A 14,332-nucleotide genomic window follows, 5' to 3' on the forward strand; every position below is an offset into this window, starting at 1 on the left:
CAATTCCCAGATGAAACAAGAATAATAATTGGTCGATATCAATTTAAAATTAATGATATTTTTGATGGATGAAATTTGGTGGCATTTGAAAGACATTTAGATAATTCCATGGATAGGAGGAATTGTGGGCAAATGGGACTACTTTGGGACAAACATCATGGACAGAAAGGATGGGGACTAGTTTGGGACAAGTTCCATGGACATTATGGATAAGGACTCCTTTGGGGCAAGCACCATGGACAGAAAGGATGAAAACAAGTTTGGGATTAGCACCATGGACATTATGGATGGGGACTAGTTTGGGACAAGCACCATGGACAGAAAGAATGGAGATGAGTTTGGGATTAGCACCATGGACAGAAAGGATGGGGACTAGTTTGGGCCAAGCACCATGGACAGAAAGGATGGAGATGACTTTGGGATTAGCACCATGGACAGAACCAATAGGGACTCGTTTGGGATTAGCACCATGGACAGAATGGATTGAGATGAATTTGGGATTAGCACCATGGACTGAATGGATGGGGACTAGTTTGGGAAGAGCACCATGGACAGAATGAATGGGGAATAGTTTGGGACTAATACCATGGGTGGCATGGATGAGAGGGGCTGAGGAGCCTGTTTCCATGCTGTAATACTCTATGACTCCATGGCAGATCTTCACTCTGTATCGGCAGTAGCTAATCTAAGATATTACTATTACATCTTTAGTTTCCTTTATGACTTATGACTGGCAACATAATTCAGTACCGCCTTTTAAATGGTACATTTATTAAGCTAAGGGTTAAGCCGTCTTTTCTGGCTTCTGTTAGCAGTTATCTCAATGCAAATTTGGCAGCTTTGCTCATGTGGCTGCTGGGAAAATCTATTATAACAAATCGCCTGGCTTAACAGCCTGGCAGCTTCATTGGAGTCACATCCTCGTGTTTGCAGCTTTTGTACATGCTATGGTGGCCTAATAGTTAATGCATTGTTTAGCAGTAATGGTGACCACTGATCAGGGCTCAATTCCTGCCCCTGTCTGTGAGGAGCTTGTACGTCTTCCTTGCAGGTTTCCTCCCCCGTGCCCCAATGTCAAACAGGCCGGGGTTAGTGAGATGTGGGCACACTATATCAGTTCCATAAGCATGGCAGCACTTGCGGGCTGCTTCCACAGAATGACACATTTCACTGTATGTTTTGATGTTTCAATGTTTGTTCATTAAGTGCTGTGTTGTACGACGTGAGCAATCATGGTCTTCCTGTGACCATGATTGTTCTTGGCAAATTTTTCTACAGAAGTGGTTTGACATTGCCTTCTTCTGGGCAGTGTCTTTGCAAGACGGGTGACCCCCAGGCATTATCAATACTCTTCAGAGGTCGCGTAACCAGGACTTGTGATCTGCACCAACTGCTCACACAACCATCCACCAACTGCTCCCATGGCTTCACATGACCTTGATCAGGGGGCTAAGCAGGTGGTACACATTGCCCAAGGGTGACCTGCAGGATAGTGGAGGGAAGGAGTGCCTTACGCCTCCTTTGGTAGAGATGTATCTCCATCCTGTCACCTAGTGTAAATATAACAATTAAAGCTAATCTCTTTGTAACTGGTCATGCCAGCATCAATGCAAGCAGGACTTTGTTAGTATCGTGCCAGCATAACTCGTGGTCATTAATCACCGGTTTGGAAATCTCCAAAAGTCCTGCAAATGTCAGGCAGTAATTATTTAATATGTGGATAATTATTTTTATAAATATGTGGAACAAACACACACAAAATGCTGGAGGAACTCAACAACTCAAGCGGCATTTACAGAGGGGAATAAAGAGTCAACATTCTGGGCTGAAACCATTCATCAAAACTGGAAAGGAAGGGGGAAGAAGCCAGAATAAGATGGTGGTTGGAGGGGGAGGAGCACAAGCTGGCAGATGATAGGTGAGACTGGGTGAATGGGTGGGGGACGGATGAAGTATGAAGTTGGAAGGTGATAGGAAAAAGAAATAAAGGGCTGAAGAAGGAGGAACTGGAGAGGAGAGAAGAGTGGATCATGAGAGAATGGAAATGCGGAGGGGCACCGGGGGGGGGGGGGTGATAGATAGGTGAGGTAAAGAGAAGGGATGAGAGAGGAACCAGAATGGAGAATGGAAAAAGAGAGAATGAGGGGGGGGGGGGAGGAGAAATTACTGGAAGTTGGAAAATTGATGTTTATGCCATTAGATTGGAGCTACCCAGGCAGAATATGAGGTGTTCCTCCTGCAACCTGAGTTTGGCCTCATCAAAGTTCAAAATTCAATATAGATTTATTATCAAAGCATATATATGTCACCATATACAATCCTGAGATTCATTTCTTGTGGGCATACTCAATAAATCTATAGAATAATAACCATAACAGAATCAATGAAAGACTACCCAACTAAGGTGTTGAACCAGTGTGCAGAAAACAGCAAACTGAGAAAATACTAAAATAAGAAATACTAATAGTAAATACATAAGCAATAAATATTGAGAACATGAGGTGAAGAGTCCTTGAAAGTGAGTCCATTGCTTGTGGGAACATTTCATTTATGGGGTAAATAAAGATGAGTGAAATTATCACCTTTGGTTCAAGAGCCTGATGGTCGGAGGGTAATAACTGTTCCTGAACCCAGTGATGTGAGTCCTGAGGCCCTTGTACCTACTTCCTGATGGCAGCAGTGAGAAAAGAGCATTTCCTTGGTGGTGACGGTCCATTATGATGGATGCTGAGTTCCTGTGACAGCATTTTGTGTAGATGTGCCAGTAGTGGAAAGGGCTTTAACTGTGATGGACTGGGCTGTATTCACTACTTTTTGTAGGATTTTCATGGCAGCAGAGGAGGCCATGGACTGACATGATGGAATGGGAATGTGAAGTTGAATTGAAATGTATAGCTACTGGTAGATCCTCCCTTTTGCCACAAGCAGAGTGAAGGTGCTGGACAAAGTGGTCCCCCAATCTACGTCAGGTCTCACAGATATAGAGGCGGCTGCACTGAATAGAATAGATGACCCCGACATACCTGTCACCTCACCTAGAATCACTCTTTGGGGTCCTGAACGTTGTTGAGGGATGAGATATAGGAGCAGGTGTAGCACTTGTCACTTCTGCAAGGATTTCCAGCATTTGTGGAATCTCTTGTGTTTATAAACATAAGGGATCTTGTGTAAACTCTCGTGTTCCGCAAGGGATACTATAGGGTCACCACAGTAGCATAGTGGTTGCGTGACGTTGTTACAGCTGGGGGTGTTGGAGTTCGGAGTTCAATTCTGGTGTCCTCTGTACGAAACTTTGTTCATTCTCCCTGTTCTCCTCTGGATGCTCCAGTTTCCTCCCACTGTCCAAAGACATACTGATCAATAATTAACTGGTCCTTGTAAACTGTCCTGTGATTAGGCCAGCGTTAAATCAGTGGGTTGCCGGGTGGTGCTACTCGTTTGGCTGGAAGGGTCTAACCCATGCTGTATAAATAAAGAGGTAAATATATCAGATTTACTGTTTACTAATTTCTATAGATGCTGTGTGGCCTACTGAGTTCCTCCACATTTTGAGTGCATTACCTGATTATAGTGACTTGCCTGGTTCAATTCATCAAACCTGTCACAAGTCCAGAGTTGCTTTCATCTCCATGAGATTTTCATTTTAGGAGTTGGGATTGCTGATGTAATCATTAACTGCCAATTAAAATTGGTTTTACCCATCATTAGTTTGATCTGCTGTCAGATATTTTATTCGGGGTAATTGTCTATTAATGGTAACTTTTACTTTTGCTAATAAAACTACTACTCATGTTCCCAGTATTATTTATTTACTTTTTTACTTGCACAGTTTGCCTTCTTTTGCACATTGGTCTTTGTGTGTAGGTTTTTTACTGATTCTACAGTATTTCTTTGTTCTACTGTGAATGCCTGCAAGTAAATGAATTGCAGGGTAGGACGTGTTGACATTCCTAATAATAAATTTACTTTAAGCATTGAGCTAATGCTTATTTAATGATGATTACTCCAGCAAAAGGATGCTCAGAGTTATAAAACCTTCCAATGTTTAATCTGCTAAAACCTGAAGAAGGGTCTTGGCCTGAAACATTGACTGTTTGTTTATTCATTTCCATTGAAGCTGCCTGACCTGCTGAGTTCCTCCACCATTTTATATATGTTGCTTTGGATTTCCAGCATCTGAAGACTTTCTCACATTTATAATGTTTTAATTGTCTCTTTTACAGCATCCCATCCCATGGATCCTTCAGCTGAAGGGGAATTTGTGAGGAAAAAGGGCAGTAGGTCAAAGCGCTTTGCATCCATTCCCCGCTTTGTGGAAACCTTAGTGGTGGTGGATGAATCAATGGCTAATTTCCACGGCGATGACCTTAAGCACTACGTCCTCATGTTAATGGCAGTGGCAGCCAGGTTGTACAAGCACCCCAGCATTCTCAACCCAATCAGCATCGTGGTGGTGAAGTTTATGGTCATCAATCATGAAGAGAAGGGGCCCAAAATCTCCAGCAATGCTGCACTCACTCTGAGAAACTTCTGTGTGTGGCAGAAGAAGTTTAACAAGGCCAGCGATAAGAATCCAGAGTACTATGATACTGCAATTCTATTCACAAAACAGGTATGTGACTTTCACCGCTGCATTACTCAATGGAGTACAGCAAAGTCAATCTCCAGCTCTCTGGTTTCTGGCTCTCCATGGAAACATAGTTCTTCCCATGCGAAGATGTGAAATAGTTATGGCCAAACAAAAAAAACACTACCATGGGTTCCCAACCTGAAGTCCACGGACACCTTGCTTAATGGTATTGGTCCACAGTATGAAAAAGTTTGGGAACTCCTGCTTTAGACACACAAAAGTGCTGCAAGAACTCAGCAAGTCAGTCAGCATTTATGGAGGGGAATAAACTGTCAATGTTTAAGGTTGAGACTCTTCATCAAGAACCCTGATGGGGGAGGGAAAGATTTGCTTAGTGGTAGGGCTATCTTATCACATTGTTTCTATGTCAGACCTTTAACTCTTCCACCTCTCACCTCCCAGCTTCTTACTTCAACCCCTTCCCCCACCACCTACTTCCCCACTCACCTGAGCTCCCCTATTACCTGCCAGCTTGCACTGCCTCTCCTCACCCCACCCTCTGTTCCCTTCTTCTCCAGTCCTGATAAAGGGTCTCAGGCCGAAATGTGGAATGGTTGTTCTCCTCCATAGATGCTGCCTAACCTGCTGAGTTCCTTCAGCATCTCGTGCGTGTTGCTCGAGATTTTTAGAGTCTGCAGAATCCCTTCTCTTTAGACTACTCTCTGCATTCTGTTCCATCAAGAGTTTTACTTTTCTGCAAAAGGCACTTTGAATTGCATGCTACGTTACAAAATACATCCAGCATTGGCTGTTAAGCACTAGTCAAAGATCGAGACTTTAATCATGAATTTGCTGTGGTGTGTTGGCGCAAGATGCAACAAAAATACAGCAACACTTAACAATTATAAGGCATCAAGAATTATGTAAAAGTAAAGTTCGGAGTTGAAGTATGCATATGGATTAAAATGTGCATAAATACATAAATACCAGCATGTATTTGCAATGCAAGCAGTGTTATAAAAAATGGTTTAAAGTGTTTATAGTGGGGTAATAGATAGAGGGGGTGGGGGAGGGGTAACTAGAATGGTTGATCAGATTAACTGCCTGGTTTGAATAACCCTGTAGCGCTTTAATGTGTACTAAATCATGCTTTAGGGTCCTTTCAGAAAGAGAAGAAAATAAGTAAAACACTCATTATATGTAACACCTTTAGTTTTGTTTACTCTGACTCAGATCACAGTGTTACTGCCAAGGCCCAGCATTTCTCTGTCATCTCTAACCGCTCCTGAGCTGGTCAGTTACAGTACTGTGCAAAAGTCTTAGGCACATATACTACATAGCTAGGGCGCCTAAAACCTTTGAAACGTACTGCTGTAATTTTATGTATTGCTCTATACTGCCTCTTCTGCAAAAAAAAACAAATTTCATGACATATGTGAGTGACGATAAACCTGGTTCTGATGCAGGTCTCTATTGTGGACTGAGAGTGGGAAGGGGGCAGGGGAGGGGGATCATGGTTGGGAAATGGAGAAGCGAGAGAGGAGGGAGTGGGAAGCACCAGAGAGATGTTTTGTAATGATTAATAAGCCAATTGTTTGGAATCAAATGATCTTGCCTGGTGTCTCAGGGCTGGGTGTGTTTGCATTGGCGCCACCCCCTGCCTCTGCCACCTGTCCCACACCTCTCCCCTGGTGCTTCATCTCAGCATTCCCAATATCCTTTGCTCCTGTCAGATTTACAAACCCATTCTCCACTCCACATTGGCAAATTCAGTACTGTGCAAAAGTCTTAGGCACCCTAGCTGTATATATGTATGCTGAAGACTTTAGCACAGTACTGTACGTCAGAGGGTAATTCAAAGTTAATGACAGAACTGTGATCCTGAGGTGACCACGTAAACATTCCTTCCCTTGAGAAAGGTTAACTAGTCGGACGGGGTTTATCATTCTCTGATCATGACATGGCCATCGTTACTGAATCTCCCAGTTGCAATTGTTGAGTTTAAACACATCTCCAGGATCAATGGCACAGAATATTCTGCAGATGCTGGAAATCTTGAGCAGCAAAATCACAAGATGATGGAGGAACTCAGCAGGTCAGGCAGCACCCATGGAGAGGAATACACAGTTGATGTTTTGGGTCTCTCTTCATCAAGACTGGAAAGGAAAGGGGGAAGAAACAAAATGAAGAAAGTGGGGAGAGGGGCAGGAGTACATGCTGGCAAGTGATTGGTGAAGTTATGTGAGGGGGAAGGGCAGTAGTGAAGGTTTCAGCCCAAAACATCAGCATTTTTGTGTGTGTTCACCAAGGATCAGTGGTCCATTTGGATTACAGATCCATTGCTTTCAGCCGAAGTATATTATTTAGGATCTTGATCGAAGACATAGAAACATAGAAAACCTACAGCTCAATACAGGCCCTTTGGCCCACAAAGTTGTGCCGAACACGTCCCTATCTCAGAAATTACTAGGCCTCAGAATTACCTATAGCCCTCTATTTTACTAAGCTCCATGTACCTATCTAAAAGTCTCTTAAAAGACCCTATCGTATCCGTCTCCACCACTGTTGCCAGCAGCCCATTCCATGCACCTACCACTCTCTGAGTTAAAAACTTACCCCTGACATCTCCTCTGTACCTACTCCCCAACACCTTAAACCTGTGTCCTCTTGTGAACCATTTCAGCCCTGGGAAAAAGCCTCTGACTATCCACACGATCAATGCCTCTCATCATCTTGTACACCTCTATCAGGTCACCTCTCATCCTCCGTCGCTCCAAGGAGAAAAGGCCGAGTTCACTCAACCTATTCTCATATGGCATGCTCCCCAATCTAGGCAACATCCTTGTAAATCTCCTCTGCACCCTTTCTATGGCTTCCACATCCTTCCTGTAGTGAGACAACCAGAACTGACGGCACAGTACTCCAAGTGGGGTCTGACCAGGGTCCTATATAGCTGCAACATTACCTGTCAGCTCCTAAATTCAATTCCACGATTGATGAAGGCCAATACACCATATGCCTTCTTAACTACAGAGTCAACCTGCACAGCTGCTTTGAGTGTCCTATGGACTCGGACCCCAAGATCCCTCTGATCCTCCACATTGCCAAGAGTCTTACCATTAATACTATATTCTGCCATCATATTTGACCTACCAAAATGAACCACTTCACCCTTATCTGGGTTGAACTCTATCTGCCACTTCTTAGCCCAGCTTTGTATCCTATCAATGTCCCGCTGTAACATCTGACAGCCCTCCACACTATCCACAACACCTCCAACCTTTGTGTCATCAGCAAACTTACTAACCCATCCCTTCACTTCCTCATCCAGTTCATTTATAACAATCACGAAGAGTAAGGGTCCCAGAACAGATCCGTGAGGTACTCCACTGGTGACTGACCTCCATGCAGAATATGACCCGTCTACAACCACTCTTTGCCTTCTGTGAGCAAGCCAGTTCTGGATCCACAAAGCAATGTCCCCTTGGATCCCATGCCTCCTTACTTTCTCAATAAGCCTTGCATGGTGTACCTTGTCAAATGCCTTGCTGAAATCCATATAAGCTACATCTACTGCTCTTCCTTCATCAATGTGTTTAGTCACATCCTCAAAAAATTCAATCAGGCTCGTAAGGCATGACCTGCCCTTGACAAAGCCATGTTGACTATTCCTAATCATATTATACCTGTCCAAATGTTCATATATCCTACTTCTCAGGATCTTCTCCATCAACTTACCAACCACTGAGCTAAGGCTCACTGGTCTATAATTTCCTGGGCTATCTCTACTCCCTTTCTTGAATAAAGGAACAACATCTGAAACCCTCCAATCCTCCAGAACCTCTCCCGTTTCTTCTATTTCATCCATTCAAGAATAATCTATATTTAAGGATTTCATTATTGTAATTATTTTGTGTAATAAATGGGAACGGCTTATGAAAAAGTCAGCTGAAGACCATAAGACAGAAGAGCAGAATTAGGCCATTCTGCTGAAGTGATTCAGCCAGCTGAAGAGGAACAAGATTGATCATTCTTTGCGCAGGTTTATACACTCAATGTCCACTTCATTAGGTACCTCCTGTGCCCAACAAAGTGGCCACTGAGTATATGTTCATAGTCTTCTGCTGCTGTAGCCCATCCACTTCAAGGTTCGACATGTTGTTCACACCATTCTCTGAAAACTCTGGAGGCTGTTGTGCATGAAAATCCCAAGAGGTCAGCAGTTTCTGAGATACTCAAACCACCCCATCTGGCACCGACAATCATACCATGGCCAAAGTCACTTAGATCATATTTCTTCCCCATTCTGATGTTTGGTCTGAACAACAACCAACCTCTTGACCATGTTTGCATTTATGCATTGAGTTACTGTCACATGATTGGCTGATTAAATATTTGCTTTAAAAAGCAAGTGTACAGGTGTGCCTAATAAAGTGACCACTGATTGCAAAAAAAAAAGCTTTCCTTTCTCTGCTCTCGTTCTCCACCTTTAACACTCCATCCTCACCAATCCTTCTGGTTCTAGTCCCTCTCTACACAAGCCATTCTTAATTAACCTACACAATGAGTACCAATAGACCTCTCATAGCCGGAAACCTCGATTTGTTTCCTCAGTGCTTATATGACTGGACAGCAGTGGTCTTAGTAACACACACAAAGTGCTCCAGGAACTCAGCAGGTCAGGCAGTATCTATGGAGAGGAATAAACAGTCGACATTTCAGGCCGAGACTGTTCATCAGTCATAGGCTGTGGAATGCAAGGCTCAGAACAATGGAAACTTCATTTACAAAGTGTGTAATTTCAGTCTGTGGAAGCTGGAATTCAAACAATGATATTATTAAATAAATGTTTAATGCATTAATGTCAAATTCCTCTGTCATTAAAAAGGATATATTAGCTAGTTTATTTATAAAATTATTGCTTCTGTGTATTAGAAGAATGTGATAAATGCTTTTACCATAATACATAAATATGGAAATAGTGAGATGGGAACACAATTTTCCCCTTCTTCCCCCATCTTTTGCAATCCTGAAGAAGGGTCTGTGCTCGAAATGCTCACTTACTGCCTGTTATGCCCTGGCGCTTAGGACATCAATGAAGGTTTTCCATCTCTAGTGGTGTTCATCACGCCAGTAGCTTCCTCTCAGTTTTCACTACTGTCAGTCACGCAAGTCCTGGGCAGAGACTTGGCAATACTGGTGCACACAGATGTAGAAGGATTCTTCATTGCAGTTTCTGTAACAGTTCTGTTTGACCAGTTAGGGTTGTTAGCCCTGAAATGAACCACCTAACCTGGTGGACTGGTGGACCACTCTTAGTCTGGCCTCTACCCTTTAACCTGTTTCACATGGTTGACCCTACCAAGATCCAAAGCATAAAGGCCAGACTCCAGCCAGCATAGCTCTCTGGGTCATTGAGGCACACAAGCCTCCAAACCCAATGACAAGGTTGTGGTCGTCTTGGAGGTCTGCTCGAAATATTGACTGTTTATTCCCTTCCATAGATGCAGCCTAACCTGCTGAGTTCCTCCAGCATTTTGTGTGTGATCCTCTGGGTTTCCAGCATCTGCAGAATCTCTGGTGATTTTGTTTTTCTTTTGTTCCTTTTCACTTCACTAAACTCCAGCAGATATCAACCAGCCTGCCAAGGTATTCATCTAATGAACATACTTTGAATTGTTTCCAATACATTAACATCCTTCTTTAAATAAGGAGACCATTACAGTACACAGAAATCCTGCTGCTGGATATAATTATAACACAAGCTCCCTATTTTTATATTCATTCTCCTAAGCAGTAAATTACAACACTCCCTTAGCTTTCTGAGTTACTTGTTTCTGAAGTCACTTGTGAGTCATACCCAGACACTCCTCTAAATCTTTAAGCTCTGCAATCTTTCTTCCCTTTGAAATAGGTCATGGTAGTGTAGCGGTTAGCAAGAAGCTATTACAGCTCAGGGCTTCGGAGTTTGGAGTCCAGTTCCGGCGTGCTCTGTAAGACGTCTGCATGTTCTTCCCATGAGCCTGTGGGTTTTCTCCGGGTGTTCTAGTTTTCTTCTACAGTCCAAAAACGTACCAGTTGGTAGGTTAATTGGTCATTGTAAATTGTCCTGTGATCAGGCTAGGGTTAAATAGGTGGGTTGCTGGGTGGTGCAGTGGTGGGGTGGTAGGGCCTGTTCTGCACTTTATCTCTAAAATAAAATAAAATTAAAATAAATCTATGCCAGGCCCACTAGAGTAAAAAGTTACTTCCCCCCAGCCGTCAGGCTGATTAATGCATCCACCCATTAACCCACTCCATCAACAGACCATACACATCACCAGTGTCACTTTATGTACTGTACACACAACCAGTCTATCTATATACAGTTATTTGTAAACACAAGAGATTCTGCAGATGCTGGAAATCCAGAGCGCGCACACAAAATGCTGGAGGAACTCAGCAAGTCAGGCAGCATCAATGTAAATGAATAAATCGTTGACATTCTGGGCTGAGACCCTTCATCAGGACAGAGACAATGGAACAAAGCTTCTTACTTCATCTCTCCCTCTCACCACTCCCACATTCCCCCTCACCTTTTACCTGCCAACGAGTCCAACATCAGAACGAGTCAAGTCTTGGCCTGAAGCGTCAATTGTTTATTCCTTACCACAGACACAGCCTGACCTGCTGAGCTCCTCCAGCATTTTATGTGTATACATTGTGTTTTATAGGATTGTTTTTATATTTATATTTATTGTGTTCTCTATTTTTTTTTGTGCTTTCTTTTCTGCTGTATCGGATCTGGAGTAACAATTATTTCATTCTTCTTTACGCTTGTGTAATGAAGAATGACAATAAACCATCTTGAATCTTGAATCAATGTGTTGTTTTCAAATGTACACGAGCTGGGCAGACAAGTGTCTGCGAGACAAGGCCTAGGACTGAAGGCCCAGAAGCAACCTGTCCTTGGGATGGAGGCCTGTCTGTCTGTGTGTGTGACGGGCATGGAAAAGAGGCTAGTATTGTCATTGTTGTCTTGTTTTGTTCTGTTGTTGTTGCCGCTTGTGATTTTCTATTGGGTAGTCTATATTTACATTTTATGGTGCATTGATAAAATTTGGTATGAGTCAACAGGGACATGCCAAATTTCTTTAGCTTCCTGAGGAAATAGGTACCACAGTAGCTGTGGTGAACTACATATACCTGTCTGGACACGCCCCCCCTGCTGACTGCCACTGTGGCTCCTCCCACTGACCCCGGTATAAAGGCGATTGGAGACACTGCTCCTCTCTCAGTCTCCAGGATGTCGTATGGTGATCTGTTGCTGCTGACTGCTCTCTTCCAGCGAATAAAAGCCTATATCTTGCCTCACGTCTCTGAGAGTTATTGATGGTGCATCAGTAGCGTAGCGGTTAGTACAACGCTATTACAGTTTGGGGCATCAAAGTTCAGAGTTCAATTCTAGCGTCCTCTGGAAGGAGTTTGTACATTCCCTCTGTGACCGTGTGGGTTTCCTCCAGGTGCTAGAGTTTCCTCCCACAGTCCATAGATGTACTGGTTGGTAGGTTAATTTGTCACTGTAAATTGTCTGTGATTAGCCTAGGGTTAAATAGGTGGGTTACTGGGTGGTGCAGCTCATTGGGCCAGAAGGCCCTGTTTCGTGCTGTATCTCTAAATAAATAGATAGATAGATATAATCAATCAATCAATTAATTCAGTATGTCCCCATTGATTTTTGCCCAGGTTTCTCAAACAACTGTTGTGATATAACTACAACTGTTACTTTTGTGGAACATTGCCCTATGATATTTATTACCTGTCAGGATAGTGGACCTTTTGGACTCCAGGTCATTACAGTACTTATTGTAAAATGAGGAGAGGGTAGTTGACAACAGTGCAACACTATTACAGCTTGCCACGTTCCGCAGTTCAGAGTACGATTCTGGTGCCATTAACTTAAGGGGTCTCTGTACGTCCTCCCCGTAGAATGCATGGGTTTCCCCAGGTACTCCAATTTCTTCCCTCAGACCAAAGACGCACTGGGTAGGTTAATTAATTATTGTAAATTGTCCCATGGTTTGGTTAGGGTTAATCAGTTTTGTCAGTGGGGGAGGGGGTTGCTGGGGCAGTGAGGCTAGAGGTGTCGGAAGGGTCTACTCTGCGCTATATCGCTAAATAAGTAAAGAAATAAATCCCATTCAATCAAGAGTAGTGCACGGGAAAATGTAAAGACTCGAAGAGATGGTTGAGAAATCACACACTTTGGGATTCTGCTAATGTGAAGACTTCAAAGTGAAGTTGGATACACCAACTTGGCCGTTTAATTAGCATGCAAAAGAAAACAAACTGCAAATGCAAAAGAAAAGAAATAATAATAATGATAAATAAACAAGTAATATCAAAACCATGAGATGAAGAGTCCTTGAAAGTGTGTCTATAGGTTGTGGGAACATTTCAGTGATAGGAGCAAATAAAGTTATTTCCACTGGTTCAAGAGCCTGATGGTTGAGGGGTAATAACTGTTCCTAAACCTGGTGGTGTGAGTCCTGAGGCTCCCGTACCTCCTTCTTGATGGCAGCAACAAGAAGAAATCATGACTGGGTTGTGGGGGTCCCTGATGATGGATACTGCTTTCCTTCAACAATGCTTCATGTAGATGTGCTCAATGTTAGGAAGAGCTTTACCTGTGATGGACTGGGCCATTCAAGGGCATTGGTGTTTCCATTACAGGCTTTATCAAAGATGACAGTAACCTCATACTTCAGTAGTTGGTGGATGTAGGCCATCGTGTTAAATGATCTGATGCAGTTAGACTTTAATCTTGGCATGCATCACTGGCAAGTCTGAAATTAATCGTGCATCTCTGATTAGTCTCAGACTGAGTGCTTTGCTGTGCTATAAAAACAATTATTTTGGTTAGTTTAATGTCAGAAAGATTAGGCAATCTAAATTCTTCCTTACTTAATTATAAAATCCATGCTCTTTCCCTGATGCCCAAGCACATACAAGCCATTTATAAATTCATTGCTAATTATTTGAACAGTGAAATCAAAATCAAGATCCTGCATTCTCAAGCTAATTGTACATCAGAACTTAATAAAAAAAATCTGCCAGAAATAATATAATGGTTGTAAACCATCAGGCTGCTAAACCAGTGTGGATAACTTCACTCACCTCAGCAATGAACTGACTCCACCAGGTTCTCAGTATTATTTATTCATTTATTTATTATTTGTTTTTATTTGTATTTGCACAGTTCATCTTCTTTTGCATATCAGTTGTTTGTCTTGTTTGTGTGTGTTTTTTCATTGATTTTATTGTATTTCTATGTATTTACAAATGAATCACAGGGTACGTTATGGTGACATATATAGAACTATGCAAAAGCCTTAGGCATAAATATATAACTAGGGTGCCTAAGACATTTATACAGTACTATATTTGTCAATATAGTAGAAAGTGAGTTTGTAAATCTGGTGGGAGCAAAGAATGTTGGGAATGGCGAGGGTGGAGTGCCGTGGGAGGGGTGTGGGACAGGTGGCAGAGAAGGAGTGCCAGGGGTGGGGGGTGATGTGGATGCAGACATGCACAGCTCCGAGACACCAGGCAAGGTGATTTGATTCCAAACAATCGGTTTATTGATCATTACAGAATGTCTCTCATGCTTCTTTCGCTCTCTCTCCCCTCACTGTTCCCCTTTTTCCAACCATGTTTCCCCTCCCCCTGCCCCCTTCCCACTCTCAGTCCACAATAGAGACCCGTATCAGAATCAGGTTTATC

At 42.8% G+C, this 14,332-nt stretch overlaps 1 protein-coding gene across 1 annotated transcript in view; it reads left to right on the forward strand.

Annotated features, from left to right (window-relative positions):
• LOC140716752 (A disintegrin and metalloproteinase with thrombospondin motifs 15-like) overlaps window positions 1-14,332 on the forward strand; it is a 53,008-nt gene that overhangs the window by 4,118 nt on the left and 34,558 nt on the right. The window contains exon 2 of the mRNA XM_073029577.1: window positions 4,224-4,612. Within this exon, the coding sequence (XP_072885678.1) occupies window positions 4,224-4,612 (389 nt within the window). The remainder of the gene's footprint in view (window positions 1-4,223; window positions 4,613-14,332) is intronic.

This window comes from Hemitrygon akajei, chromosome 26, assembly GCF_048418815.1.
Source record: "Hemitrygon akajei chromosome 26, sHemAka1.3, whole genome shotgun sequence".
Lineage (NCBI taxonomy): Eukaryota > Metazoa > Chordata > Chondrichthyes > Myliobatiformes > Dasyatidae > Hemitrygon > Hemitrygon akajei.